At 46.8% G+C, this 14,067-nt stretch overlaps 1 protein-coding gene and 1 long non-coding RNA gene across 2 annotated transcripts in view; one reads left to right on the forward strand and one right to left on the reverse strand.

The window, feature by feature from the left end:
- Nucleotides 1-3,282: 3,282 nt before the first annotated feature.
- Nucleotides 3,283-4,838, reverse strand: LOC139050582 (uncharacterized). The gene is made up of 2 exons (XR_011508955.1): nucleotides 4,022-4,838; nucleotides 3,283-3,405 (listed from the first exon to the last, which is right to left on the reverse strand). It is a non-coding gene; the product is annotated as an uncharacterized lncRNA (long non-coding RNA).
- Nucleotides 4,839-10,903: 6,065 nt separating this feature from the next.
- The window catches only part of LOC139050298 (uncharacterized), an 18,395-nt gene continuing 15,231 nt past the window's right edge, over nucleotides 10,904-14,067 (forward strand). Inside the window, exon 1 of the mRNA XM_070526529.1 lies at nucleotides 10,904-11,854. Within this exon, the coding sequence (XP_070382630.1) occupies nucleotides 10,904-11,854 (951 nt within the window). The remainder of the gene's footprint in view (nucleotides 11,855-14,067) is intronic.

Raw genomic sequence — 14,067 nt, forward strand, 5'->3', positions numbered from 1 at the left:
AGCGAACCGGCAAGTGTACTAACTGTGGAATCGACAGCATAACTGTCTGCGTGTGAGAACGCAGCCACACGAAGACACATTCCCAGGGCTTTTGTGGTTCGACTCAACCGCAAGACAATTATGCGATCGAGTATCTAAAGCCACATCGAGAAGTTCTAGTAACTGCAGCTTGCATTTAAAGTAGAAGTGTACGACACCTTGCGCATGATGTGGTGAAGTCATGCTTTGTCATGCGTATACTGACGCATGGCGTTCACACGAAGTCACTGAGCACGTGCTGGTGGACGGGTTGGTTATGCATGATTACAACGAAGGCGCCAAATAAAACAACGGACAACGGACGCTCCTTCGTCCGTTGTTTGATTTGGCGCCTTCGTTGTAATCGTTCACAGAAAGATGAAGACTTCAGGATGATTTCAGTTCTAGCCAGCACTGAAAATTGTCTACGTTGACAGTTAAAAAAGAAAGCAGCTTTGAAGCCACGTAATGTAACGCATCTGGAACTATCTGAGAGATATCTGTGCGACGTGGCGCCAACTCGTGTCGACGAGAAAAAGCTAAGCAAAGCACGCATGGTCACTCTATTTTAACAGTTTTCGTGTATATACGTGTGAAAAACACAACGCAGCTTACATTGAGCACATCAGAAGGGGTGACGCTTTTATGTGAGCGGAAAGCCTTCCGGCGGAGTTTGCAAGACATCTGCTACGCCGCCTTCTTGTTTGGACATCAAGATTGCCTGCTTAGTTTCTTTACTTCGAGGCTAATAGAAGTTGTCATTTTTCGCCGGCTTCGTCAGAATCGGAACGACACTTGAAATGGACGCTTTCTGCTTGGCTGCCTATTTAGCCGCCTATGGTGCGTATGCCGTTCTTTTAAATGTGGTAGAACGAGGAAAGCCGATAAAGCCAAAGCCGGCGGGGCCAGCGACGCGGGGAGAAGACCCGTGACGAAACTTTGGCTGGCTCAGGACGACGGTACATTGTGGAAATCATTATTCATTCCTTATTTCTACAGCGCAAAGGACAGGGTCTGAATGCGACACAGAAACGATGCAATCACGCACTGAAGTTTTATTGATCGGAACAAGTGATTTTATTCTGTAAAGGTAACAGGCACTATTCTCTCGCGCATGCTCATCGGTGTGACATATCATTACTGCCATTATCTGAACACTAACTATTCAGCATCAAAATAACAGCAAATCCAGTAAGAGAGAGAGAAAATAATGTAGAGAAAGGCAGGGAGGTTAACCAGAGGTAGTTCCGGTTGGCTACCCTGCGCAGGGGGAAGGGTTAAGAGGGATAAAAAGAGAAACAGAGTAGAAGGGGGAGATAGAAAGAAAGGGAGACAAGCACGAACAAAGCGCGTACACTACAGAGCGGTAGGGGGCGGCATTCTTAGAGTCTGTCGTGAAGCCCCGTGGACCGCAAGAACCTTACTAGCGCGAGTAGGGCCTTCAACGCGGATGTTCTTTCGGAGCATTGGCCTAAAGCTTTTAGTTCTGAAATTGGACGATTGTCCAACTGGTCCAGCACTCTGCACATCACTTGTCTCTCAGCACTGTATCGCGGGCAGACACAGATAATGTGTGCGAGCGTCTCGTCGATGTTACATGTGTCGCACGTGGGGCTGTTGGCCATTCCTATGAGGAAAGCATAGGCGTTTGTAAAGGCAACGCCTAGCCACAGACGGTAGAGCATAGTCTGGTCACGTCGGGGTAATCCAGGCGGGAGGTGCATCCGTATGTCCGGAGACAACGAACGCAACCGACACATTGTGAAAACATTCGAGTCCCACAGGGGCAAAGTACACTCACGGGTCATCAATCGCAAATCCAGTAAGTTCACTGTGTATGCACCTAGGACTACCGACGGCTCTTTCACTCTCCCATTTCCATTTTTGGAAATCTCCCTAGCCCTCTTATCTTTGTGACAGTGCAGTAGCTGGGCTCCTTCTAGCTATGCCTGGAACATGCAGCTCCGACACCCTGCGCCTGGAGACTCAGGTTTCAATGCTTCGTCCACTGTTCAAGGCGTAAGACTGCACGGCTAAATGCAAAAGACCACTCGGCACGGAACGCAAGCTTCCCACACCTTCAGCAAACGAATGGCGTGCCCTAATTATGTGAAATTCGGTATATGAAGAAGCTAGAACCGATGAGCAGTTCTATCGAAGAGATGTCCAACTCTATCAGGACTAAACTACGGCTATCAAAGGAAGGGGGGAAGCACAATAGCGGCCAGCGGTGAGTCAATTGCAGGAATGGGTTTATAGGCTGTTCGTCGGCATGGCTAGTATGTGGATGGTGTAGAGCGCGGGTAATTAGGGAGCGATGAAGAGTTCATTGTCCTTCAGTGGTTCTAATTAAGCTGCTGTGAGGATGAGGTGGTGACGGAGGATCGATAAGGCAGCCCTCTCGTACACTTTAGCAAATTAGGATATCCGATGGCCTGTGGAGAAGAGAGGAAACCACCATATTAACAATGGTGGACCATAACGAACTCGAAATATATATATATATATATATATATGTGTGTGTGTGTGTGTGTGTGTGTGTGTGTGTGTGTGTGTGTGTGTGTGTGTGTGTGTGTGTGTGCGCGCGCACCTGGACGCGAGCATTAACGAGCATGCAAAAAATAAATGGCACCCCTGTGTATCGTCTCATAGCGCTTCTGTTGCTTTGAAAGTAAACGCTCAACGGATCTATTTATCCATCGATCAGTAAACGCACGAATGAATCAATCAATCAGGCGATCCATGCTCGCCGAAGCCAGTCTGTCACTCAGTAGGTAAGTCAGTCTGTTAATGTTTGGATAATTACCCAGGTGAAAATTTCCAACTGGGAATGCAACTGGTTCCAGTTCAACTGGTTTATGGAACAATTCCCAGTTGGTCCCCATTGCAACTGGTCCCAGTTGATCCCCATTGCAACTGGTCCCAGTTGGTCCCCATTGCAACTGGTCCCAGTTGGTCCCCATTGCAACTGGTCCCAGTTGGTCCCCATTGCAACTGGTCCCAGTTGATTCCCATTGCAACTGGTCCCAGTTGGCCCCTTTGCAACTGGTCCCAGTTGGTCCACATCGGAACAGGTTCCAGTTCCTATTGCAACTGGCATCGATTGTGCAATAGAGGTAGTGAGCCATGGCCAGCAGGAACCACTGGTAAACGTTTACACACAAGTGGGATTCAAGCTGGCCATAGCTTGTATGCTTTTTGTGGTTGCCATCGCGTGTCGCAAAGAACCAGCCGATTCAGTGAACTTTATGCAGCCGAAGCAGCTTGGTGTTGAAATTGGACATTTATTGGGACACTTGAGCTTGTGTTTAGCGATGAAACATCTTGAATGCTCCCTTGATGACCTTGCACACGTTTACACATTTCGTAACTCTTGCACATCACCATCTGAAAGAAATATTTATATGCATTCAGTAAAAAGGCAACCACTTCGTACAAGCAATTCTACTTATACATCATACAGACAGACGTATCAGTAGTGTATGCACTTCTGCTACACGTTATAGGCAGAGCTACAGATACTTCTGTGTGCTATTCAAAGCACAAGTCTTGCACGACACTGGTTCGTATTGACACGTGAACTTTTCTCGGTAACTGCACTCACCCACTGGCCACTTAAGTTTATCGCTCTGCACAAGACGCACCTGCATGGCTGTAGCTTACTCGAATGCTATCGTTGACTATTTGTTGTGTATATATGTTATCGCTGAACCTAGAGTAATCAGATTGTATGCGCGACACGAACTGTGTAGTACTTTCTGGAAGTAATGCGGGCACCATCGTTTACGCCGGAACCTTCGGCAAGTTACGTGAAAAAAAAAACCGACGCGTCTGACTCGCAGATAATGGGGCTCAAAAACAAGCACCAAGCTCGCAAGCATTGATGTGTACAAACGTCACGTAGTAGAACACTCGAGTCAACGACAATGTGCTGCAGTATTGACACCTTTGTGATAAAGAACCACTTGCACTCGAAACATAAATAAGTTCAATATATAATTACCTCCAAATGGCAGAATCAAGAGCAGGGAAAAGTGCGCACGTCAATCCAAACACGATGGGTCCACAAAGCCGCGTAGTCGGTGTTAAAACAGGTGTCATCCGTTGGCCTGTAATCATGCCGTCTTCCAAAGGTGAAAATGTCCAACACTAATACTACTTAAATGAGGTTACACAGGCAATGACACCACAGGTTCCTCTAGAAAAATCTTTTCAGCTGCGCACGCCTCGCTCCATGTCTCGCTCGAATAGCTTGCTGTTAATATGGCTGCCGAACTACGCCGCACGTTTACACAGTTTCGTATTTGTGATGAAGTTTCTCGCTATTAATAAATATTACGCTATCTATGTGAGGTAAGAATTTTATTTCACTTTTATTTGACATAATTTAAATTTATTGCTATATCATTATTATTGTTTGAGCCATAGAGGTTTCAGCCGATCATGAGAAGATACGCAACTAATGTTTCTTTTTTTTTCAAAATGGCGGTTGTTGTGGTCATGGTACAGTGGCTAGTCATGGTAGAGCACTGTCGGTGTAAGCATCATAATATTCTTTCACCGTGTGGAAGACTGTACTAGACTAGCCATGGACGCGTAGTAAGCGTGCGTTGTGTAGCTCTATGCGCTGCTCAGCATTTTCTTTTCCTTTTTCTCTCTTTTTTTGTCGTAGGGAAGTAATATCGCCGTGCTGCAAACACCAGTTGTTTCCACCAAATGCCATACAGCTCACTAGCGCTTAGCTAGGCAACGACGTCAGCGGCACAAAGTTGGTGCAACATTACCATAACACCGCGATGTCGGTCAGGCACGCAACGGTAACGTCATGAGACGAACCAAAATGCCTCATTAGACAACTAAAGACTAGGGCCAACATTCACAAATTTAGTGCGTTGAAACTAAAGCACGCGTACGAGTCAAGGCAATGTGCTCCACATTTACGCAAGAGGATCCTGCATGATTCAGTTATCCATATAAATAAATCTTGTGTCGGATAAAACCCATCTCTAATGTCGCACTCGTTGCAGCATATCGCTTAACTCAACTTTTTTATGTTAACAGTTGTACGAGTACAGATCCCAACTACTAACCAGTTGCTACTATACAACTGGTCAAAGTTCCAGTTGGAATCCAAATGGAACCAGTTGCTTCCAGTACAGCTGGTTCAGGTTCCAGTTGGATCCCAACTGGGACCATTTGCTTCCAGTACAACTGGTAATGGTTCCAGTTGCGTTCCAGTTGCATACCAACTGGGACCATTTGCTCCCAGTACAACTGGAGATGGTTCCAGTTGGATCCCAACTGGAACCAGTTTCATCCCAGTTGGTTTCTAACTGGGACCAGTTGACCTGTAACTGGGACCGGTTGGTTTCCTACTGGAACCAGTTGTTCCCAGTTAATACCAGTTGGAACCAGTTGGATTCCAGTTGAATATTTTCACCTGGGTAGGGAGAAACTTACAGTGGGGAGCGGTTCACCAACCCTTATCGCTTAGCACACACATATAGAAGCTATTTAAATGATCGGCTTCATTGTACATTTTTTAAACTGTACAGTGATAGTGAACGCTGTTTTACATATAACAAGTTTATTCTTTCATGCTGTTCCTAATTTCTCGCACAGGCATTTGGTGTTCAAGATCTCGCATAATACAGGTGAGTCACCGCATTTCTTCGTGCAGAGCTGGGGCCTAATGTTTTACAGGAACGACAAATCTTTTGGGCTTGAAATTATGCACACAACTTCTCTTAAAACCGTCGCATAGATCTCGCCACAACAATCGTGGCTCCTCTTCTAACCACAGCAATCATTATCCCTAATAGGAGACGCTCGAGAATCAACGCTTTTACGTAAATTAAAATGAATTTAGGAGTTCCCGAACCTGTATATTGTTCACAAGTGACGCTGATACCAACAAATTGCTAGGACACCAGTGAAAGGCTTGAGGCTGCCCAGGTCTTTTTTTTTTTTTTTCAATTGCAAGTCGGAAAAAAGTTTAATGGAAACTGAACACATTTATTATAGGAACGCTACACGTACGCGTTAGAATGAATTTATCTGATTACCAAAGGGGGAACAGTGTTTCTAGATAATCGTGATTGTTACGAAACATATCCATGGCGTGACAGTGCGCGCACATTCATCCATATGCTAGCGAAAACGTTGAGAAGGTCACAGCACGTGACCATGGCTAAAACCGATGCAGCAAACTACTGGCGCGCCGTTGCACACTGTGCTACACGGCATGGACTTGCAGCGCCCTCTCTTGGAAGGCTGACAAAGCAACGCTTTCGCGATGTGCCGCCATCTGCAGCCGATTAGGAAACTCAACAAAGGTACTCGGAGATCCGTGACTCAAGACCGCCGTTTTGAGCCAGGTCCCGATCAATTTCTCGCTCATTCTTGCTCCACGTGTATTCGTCATTTCTTTTCCTGCTTCGTCAGAACAAGTTTCCTTGCATTGAGTACGCGTCTCTGGAGTTTAGAGCATCATTTCTCGTGTTGGGATTAGGTTTTAATGTGAATAACTCGCACGTGCATGTTAGATTCAAATTCTTGCCCCGGAAAAAATTTAGAATTGCGCTGCACATTAAATGACGTCTCACTGCCACTCGTACCAGCCCCGAATTCATTGTCATTACTTATATAAATTTTAGGGTATCTTTCTACGTTCCCGCGTCTCCTGTTTGTGTTTAGAGCTATCAAAGAAAGACATGAGAGATTTTTATATTAGGGTATACAAGCCACACCAAAGCGTTGGAGGAGTCAAACTCTATTGTGGGCAATTCGCGCTCCTTTGTGCTGGTTCTTTTGTACGACCGGTAGTTTGCGTCTCCTAATATATAATAGAGAACTTTAGACTTTAGAAAGCAAAAGGGTCCCTAAAGAACTCAAGCCGGGCGTGGCGCTTTTAGGGAGTTTTAGGTTTTGCGCACATGAAACGGCCTCCTAAATGGGTACCCAAAGAGGCCTATGCGTATCCAATGCGCAACACCCTGCTAGCTTTCTCTTGTACCCCTTTTGCTTTCTTTTGCGTGTCTCCCTGCATTATTGTGTAAGTCCGGTGGTTAGCATCCCCAAGCTTTGGGTGCCCGATATCTAAAGCTCCCTATTAACGTTTCACATCTCAACGAAAATACCGTGAAATCGCAAGACCTTATGGCAATAACTCGGCAACATGACGTTACCTGAGCTTCTAAATTTGTCCAGTTGCCTCATTGTGCACACCTGGATAATTATTATTTTTTTAATTCTGACATTTTACGTGCCAAAACTCCGATATGATTTTAAGGCACGCCGTAATGAGGGACTCCGAATTAGTTTTGACCACCTGGGGTTCTTTAATATGCACCCAAGGCACACACGGACATCTTTCGCACATTTCCCCGTCGAATTGTGGCTGCCATGGCCGGGATGTGATCCCACGCCCTCGGGCATAGGAAATTCATTTCGAATGCTCTCCAGCTCAGTTGTCGACTGATCAAAACGTCGTTAAATTGATACCAAGCACCCCAGTCCTGGATGATAGCGAGCGATCTCACAAGCAAGGAACCTCTTGACTTTGTTTTCCTAATGGTATTTAAGTAGAAACAACCTTTAGTTGATACGCGAATTTGCCTAGTCTTTTCCAGGGACATTTTAGTACGAATCGCAGGCAACAATTTCGGCATTCGAAAATCTGGACAAACCACGTCTTCCGAGCCACAGCCATCGCACTTGTTTTGTTCGATTTCTACTCACATCTGCGTCAAGAAATGCCACAGTGAGCGTCTCGTGCGCGAAAGGACTTATTTGCCAGTTCCAATATAACACAAATAAATCAATGTGACACATTGTTTACGGACCCAAGAACAGCCTACGCTATATGCGAGAGCAAATGCAAGCAGACAGGATCACTCTCACGGTATACACACAGACGCCCTTTGACTCGAGGCCGCTCCCTTTCCCGTGCGCAAACACGCACTGGGTGCAGCAGCTTACCTCTGTGACCGTGTGCGCGGCGGGTCCATCACGTTAATTGAAAGCGAAGCGGGTCGTCTCCATGGAAAGGCGCGAGCGGCCTGAAATAAACATCAAATAGGCGCGTAAAGCGTGAGATGCCTGGGACCCACCTATCGACGCTGAGCCGGTGTACAGAAAGCAGAGAGGGATGGCCAGGTTGTCGTCCAGTGCCAAGAAGCCTCGTTACAGAGCACTGCCGCTCCAGCTACCTTTCCAGCATTTCAACTGCATATCGCCGCTGTGATCCTTCGACATGTTCCGTTTGAGGTCCGCGTCTGTGCGAAGCGAGATCTTCGGCTACGCTTCCTTCGCGGACGGCGCCAAGACCGTAAGCACATTCCACAGGTACCTGGGTTACTCTTTCTTCTCCTGGAACAGCGCCTACGGTGAGTCGCGACTATCCGCGACCCTGGTCAGCCCTTACCTCGCCTTCGCCATCGGATCGTGGTGCTTCTACGCGTTCGTCATGATCCAGGACGGTTACCACGTGATCGCCCTCGCTGAGGACGAAGACGGCAATCCGCTCCGCGCCATAGACAAGTGCATCCTCATGTTCTACTTCGTTCGGTGTGTGGGCATACAGATCGCGAACGTCGTGACCCTCGTCGTGTACTCGCGCGAACTCTGTGAAATCTTCAATACGATGGAAGCCATCGAATCGACGTTTCAGCGTCCCACTCGTCTTCGGCCGACCGCCAAGCTGATTGTCTTGCAGAATGTAGTCTTCTCGGCGGCGGCATTGTTTTCCATTGTCGACGAGATCGAGGAGCTCGACGGATACATGGAACCACTCCACATGAAGGTTCTGTATGCACTGTTCAGCCTTGTGTTCGCGGAAACCGTGTGCATGGTGTCGTTCAGCTGGACCATGTACCTGAGCCAGGCCTTCGCGTCGTTCTTGAGGTGCGTGAACGAGGATGTGGAGAACCTGGCCGTTGTGCGGTCGTTTCCCCTTTCCGAGCTGGAGTCCCAGCATGCCAGGTTCTGTGAGTTGTGGCGTACCTTCGTGCGGTGTGACAAGATCTTTAGCCGGTGCCTGTTGTTGAGCGTACCCCTGGACATCCTGAACGCATCGCCGTGGGGATACTACATACTAACGTCTACTAAGTCCGTACTCAATGTTTCCATGGACGTCGTCGGTCTTGCCTCAATGAGTGCCGAACTTTTCGTGCTGTGTGTTTACGGTGGCGCGGCGCAGCTACAGGTAAATATGCATGATATTTGAGATGCATGTTGCCCTGCCACAGTGAAGTGTATTGCCGACAGAGGATAATGTATTCAATTAACAGCTAGAGACCACCTTGGGGAAATGGGAAAGGGGACTGCAGCTGGAGGTGCGCATGACTCACTATATAATATTCACATGCGGAGTTCAATAATGGGTTAATGCTCTCATTTAGGTTAGCCCGTGGCTTCGCCCGTCCTAGAAGCACGTCATCACCACAGGCTGACGCTTCTCCCCGAATGGCTGCTGTTTGGCCACTCAGTGTAATGTAAAGGGACGTCAACGGTTAAGGCAGGCGCGTAAATAGTATTCCAGAACTAACAGCAACATTTCCATGGACCACCGCATTAGCTTTAATTAATAGTTATGTATATAAAGAGTAAAATGAATTACATTTGTTCACGTGTATTCAAATAATGTTTACCCTTTATATGCTGAATCGAATACCAACAAAGCGTTTTCCTTGACAGTGCCATGTTAGACTCCAGCGTCTAAGAATGTCTTCACCGAGAAGCCATTCGACGTTCCATTCTCACATTGAAGATGTCTACATAGCGGAGCACACGTGGAAACAGTAAAGCCAGGGAGTTATGTTCACCACGCTTCTACCCGGTTCTTGTTATGGTCAGGACCACCTGTCAAAGAAATTATAGATTCGAAGCTACAAGCGATCACGAGCGTCACGGCAGCTCTCAGTTTACTGAACGCTTTGCTATTGTATTAGTAGGTAAGGGGATACAGGGGCATTTCAATGTAATCCTTTCGGTGGCCACATTTCGTATGCGTTTTCAAAATTCGCACAATGCTCAGAAGATGACAAACATAGGTACCAAGATCGTAAAAAGGGGGTAAGATGGGTGAGAGGGTGGTGAGGGAGGCGAAAAGAGGGCAAATGTTCACCCCTTTTCCACCTGCCTTTCGATGGAACCTTTATACCTTCATGAAAAACCACTTGCCCATCCTCCTCGCGTCTCTCACATACAACTCTTCCCACCCGCTACTCCAATAAAAGAAAGAATATGAAGAACACAAGACTGCCCCCTTTCATGCGCTCTAAACAAATGTTTCATGGCACGTGAGGTTGATACCGAGTCTCCTCGTTTTCATTTAGGTTTTGCAAATAGTATAATTGTGCAAATAAAGGTAAATGATCTTATCACCTTTTGCAAAGAAATGTAGCAACAGTGAGAAGTATGTGCATCGAGCGCACAGCCTGCAAATGATGCGAAACATCACATATGCCGGTATAACAAAGCTTTTCAAAACAAACGACATGGCTTTCATTCTATCATTGGACAGCGCTGCGTTGTTCTCCCCTGGTCGGTCGGCAAAAGCGGGCTAAGCATCCAGAGGCCCATCCGCTTATGCTCACGGCTCTATGTTATGCACTGTGTTGATTAAGTTAATGGACAGACAAGCGCGTCGGGCAACGACAAAAGGGCGTGTGACGGCGAACGCTAGTGGACACAACAGTGCGTCCTGAATGCTCCGGACGGTCCGCCCAAACCGCATAAGTGTGTGCATAAGAGACGCCTCCATCTGTCCGACAGGGAGAACCAAACAAAAACAATCGCTGGCACTAATCTTCGCTTGGAGTCGGATGACATTCCGGATAGACACGGCCACCCGGGTCACACCAGCACTTGCTTCTTTTTCACCATGGTCAGGCTAAGATCTGCGTCGATAAGAAGTGAGATCTTCGGCTACGCGTCCTTCGTCAACGGCTTCAGCATAGTCAGCAAGTTTCACAGGTTCCTCGGCTACTCATTCTTCTCATGGAAGAACCTGCACGGAGAGCGGAAGTACTCGGCGTCCGTGGTCAGCCCTTACCTGGGTTTCGCCGTTCTGTCGTGGACCTTCTTCGCGTTCGTCATGGTCCAAGATACCTACCGAGTCGTGTACTTGGTGCGCGGAGAAGGTGGCAAACCGCTTCGTGCGATCGACAAGTGCGTACTCATCTTTTACTTTGTCCGCTGCCTCGGTATACAGCTGACCAACGTCATAACGCTCGTCATCTACTCGCGCGATCTCGACGAAATAATCAAGAAAATGGAAGCCATCGAGTCTACCTTTCAGCGTCCCACTCGACTCAGGGTGGCGGCCAAGTTTATCATCTTGCAGAACGTCATCTTCTCGGTAGCTGCACTGCTATCGATATGCGACGAAATTGCAAACTTCGACGGGTACATGGAACCGATACACATGAAAGTGATCTACGGTGTGTTCAGTCTCGTGTTTGCCGAGACGGTCTGCATGATCGGCTTCAGTTGGATTATGTACTTTAGCCGAGCCTTCGCGTCGTTCCTCAGGTGCATCAACGAAGACGTTGAAAGCTTGGCCGTCGGAAGACCACTGGTCCGGTCGGAGCTGGCGGCGCAGCATCTTCGTTTTTGTGAACTGTGGTACGCCTTCGTGCACTGTGACAAGATCTTCAGCACGGGCCTCCTGGTCACCATCCCGTTGAACATCATCAACGCTTCGCCGTGGGGGTACTTCATTCTGACGACTCGCGAGTCTTCCGTGAACGTCATCATGGACGTCGTGGGGTTTGTCACCTTCGGCGCAGAGCTCTTTGCTTTGGGGGCGTATGGTAGTGCTGCCCAAGAAGAGGTAAGGCAGCAGCAACTACCTTGTTTACTTGTGTAATGAAGTCGCTGTGGGTTTAAAGATTCTTCCAACAACATTTGATAACTTTGTTGAATGCTTTGCAAATGAAGGGCACTGCGTTAAGATTCTTCTTGAGCCTTAATTTTTCTGAAAAGTTTCTTATCCGCGGATGAAGAGCTAAAACTATTTGTGATATATTTTCTTCTGCTTCCGTTGTTCGGAGTGCACGTTAAGATCCCTTACATTGTAGTGGAGGGCAGTGGAATGTAATGATTGTCACAAGAATGTGATGCGCGTTGTTTTTTAAAGCGACAGCTTTCGTTAGCCACTTCGGCGACATTCGATGGCTGGGCCATCTTTCGCAGTAATCCGTCGCACATTCCCAGGGATTCAAGTTGTTTACTTAGTTGGGCCATTAAGTTGCGCTGCCCTTTTAGCGATTTTGTCGCAATCTTTAGCGACTTTCTTGTTTGTTTAGTAATACTTTTTTTTATTTAGAGACCAGCGACTTTTTCCGGTGATGTGACAGAACAATTGGCAACATTTTAGTGACGTCGAAGTTAAGTTGCTTCTAGAATATCCTTCTAGAGCGCCCTTTATTATTCAAAAGCTACATGTGAGCAGCCGCAATTGGTTGTATGACGCGTAGGTTCTGTGACAACGGCGAAGCAATCGTTGGCGTAAAGGATTCAGAGTGCGCTAAGAAAAAATCATGTTTATTTTTTCTTTAATTGTTCATTTATGAGAGAGACTTGAATAGGTCTTAACGTTCCTGGTTCTGCATTTGCACTTGACACGTCAAAATGGTGGACATCCAAACATTTTATTTTGGGATCCAGAACCCAACAGGTGAATACTAATATACCTCGACTGTCGAAAGGCGTGTATACATAGGAGCGGCTGAGCCTACAGTACTACGAAGAGCCTTCAAGTAGACCAAGGGACGGAAGTGTAGTATTTTAGCAGCATAGTAAATGGCATGTTATTGCCATCGCCATGATGACAGGCGACCTCGTGCGCCTTGCCGCATTTTGTTATCCTTACAAGAGCACCGCGTACTGGAAAACGTTCATGGATAATGTGCGTCAAGTGTCACTGTGGCGCTATATCAATGGGATTACCTGTGTTCTATTGAGTCGTGCTGCATATGGAACCTCAGCATCTGAGAGTAAACGCCGAATTTCAGCTGTCATCGTCCGTTGTTATGTAAGTGTAATAGTAGAAGCCCGCTACACACTGATGGAAAATTAAGTTTATTTCCGACTCACGCGTACTCTGGACAAACGGGAAACGTTTCGACAAATAGTTTGCGTCGTGTCAGCGTGCATTGTAGTGTTCCAAAACGCATACGTTAGCTATAATTTACTCACAAATTCTAGCGGCAGTTTTAGCAACCTTACAACAAACTTTTGCGATAGTATGCCGACTTCTTGTCTGAATTGAGTGACACGCTTAATAAAATTTTGAAAAATCTACAAATGGGTTATGCTGGATGTTGTCTTGCCGTGTAGACTCCATGAACCATTGGGTCGGTGCCAAAACTGCCAACTTCACGTCTTTTGCGGACAGGGACTACCACTTTATTATATTTAAGGTTGCCTACCACTTGTACTACAATGGCACATTTATTTTGGGAGTTTGGTCAAGAATAGGCTCATACTGATATTAAATACGCAGTACCGAAGTTGTCTGTTAGAGCACATGCCCAATGACATTAGGGATAGGGAGGGTTGCTGTTGATTTCAGCTGGGGTACAGTTGTTACAAGATATAGTGTGCTGTGGTACCATGCCGTGTTCTGTTGTGGTGGGCTGCGAGATTAACTTCGTGCGTCAGCTGATGTGGCCGCAAGGTTTCGTGATTCACGCATGGCGTGGGGATATATATGCGACAGGTTGCACAAGAAAGCTAGCGCTGACTTTAACAATCATCTTCGACAGTTTACGGCCAAAATGGTTTTTCTTTTTTTTTACCCCACCACGCCTAGAACACGGTTGTTGATGCTCTCTTGTGCATTAAGCCTGCTAGTGATGTGGCGAACTCACACTGCTTTCTTTTTTCATTGTTTGTTTCTTGTGTTGTTTCACTCGTTTAACACGGTTCTTGCCGTTGGAATGCAGGCACTAAATTGTCGTACCCACTAACTAAATTAGATCAACTTGGCCTGATCCCTTTGTGTCATGGGACAGAAAAAGATCTAGCGGGCATTAGATTCAA

This window comes from Dermacentor albipictus, chromosome 10 (genome assembly GCF_038994185.2).
Source record: "Dermacentor albipictus isolate Rhodes 1998 colony chromosome 10, USDA_Dalb.pri_finalv2, whole genome shotgun sequence".
In the NCBI taxonomy this organism is placed as follows: Eukaryota; Metazoa; Arthropoda; class Arachnida; order Ixodida; family Ixodidae; genus Dermacentor; species Dermacentor albipictus.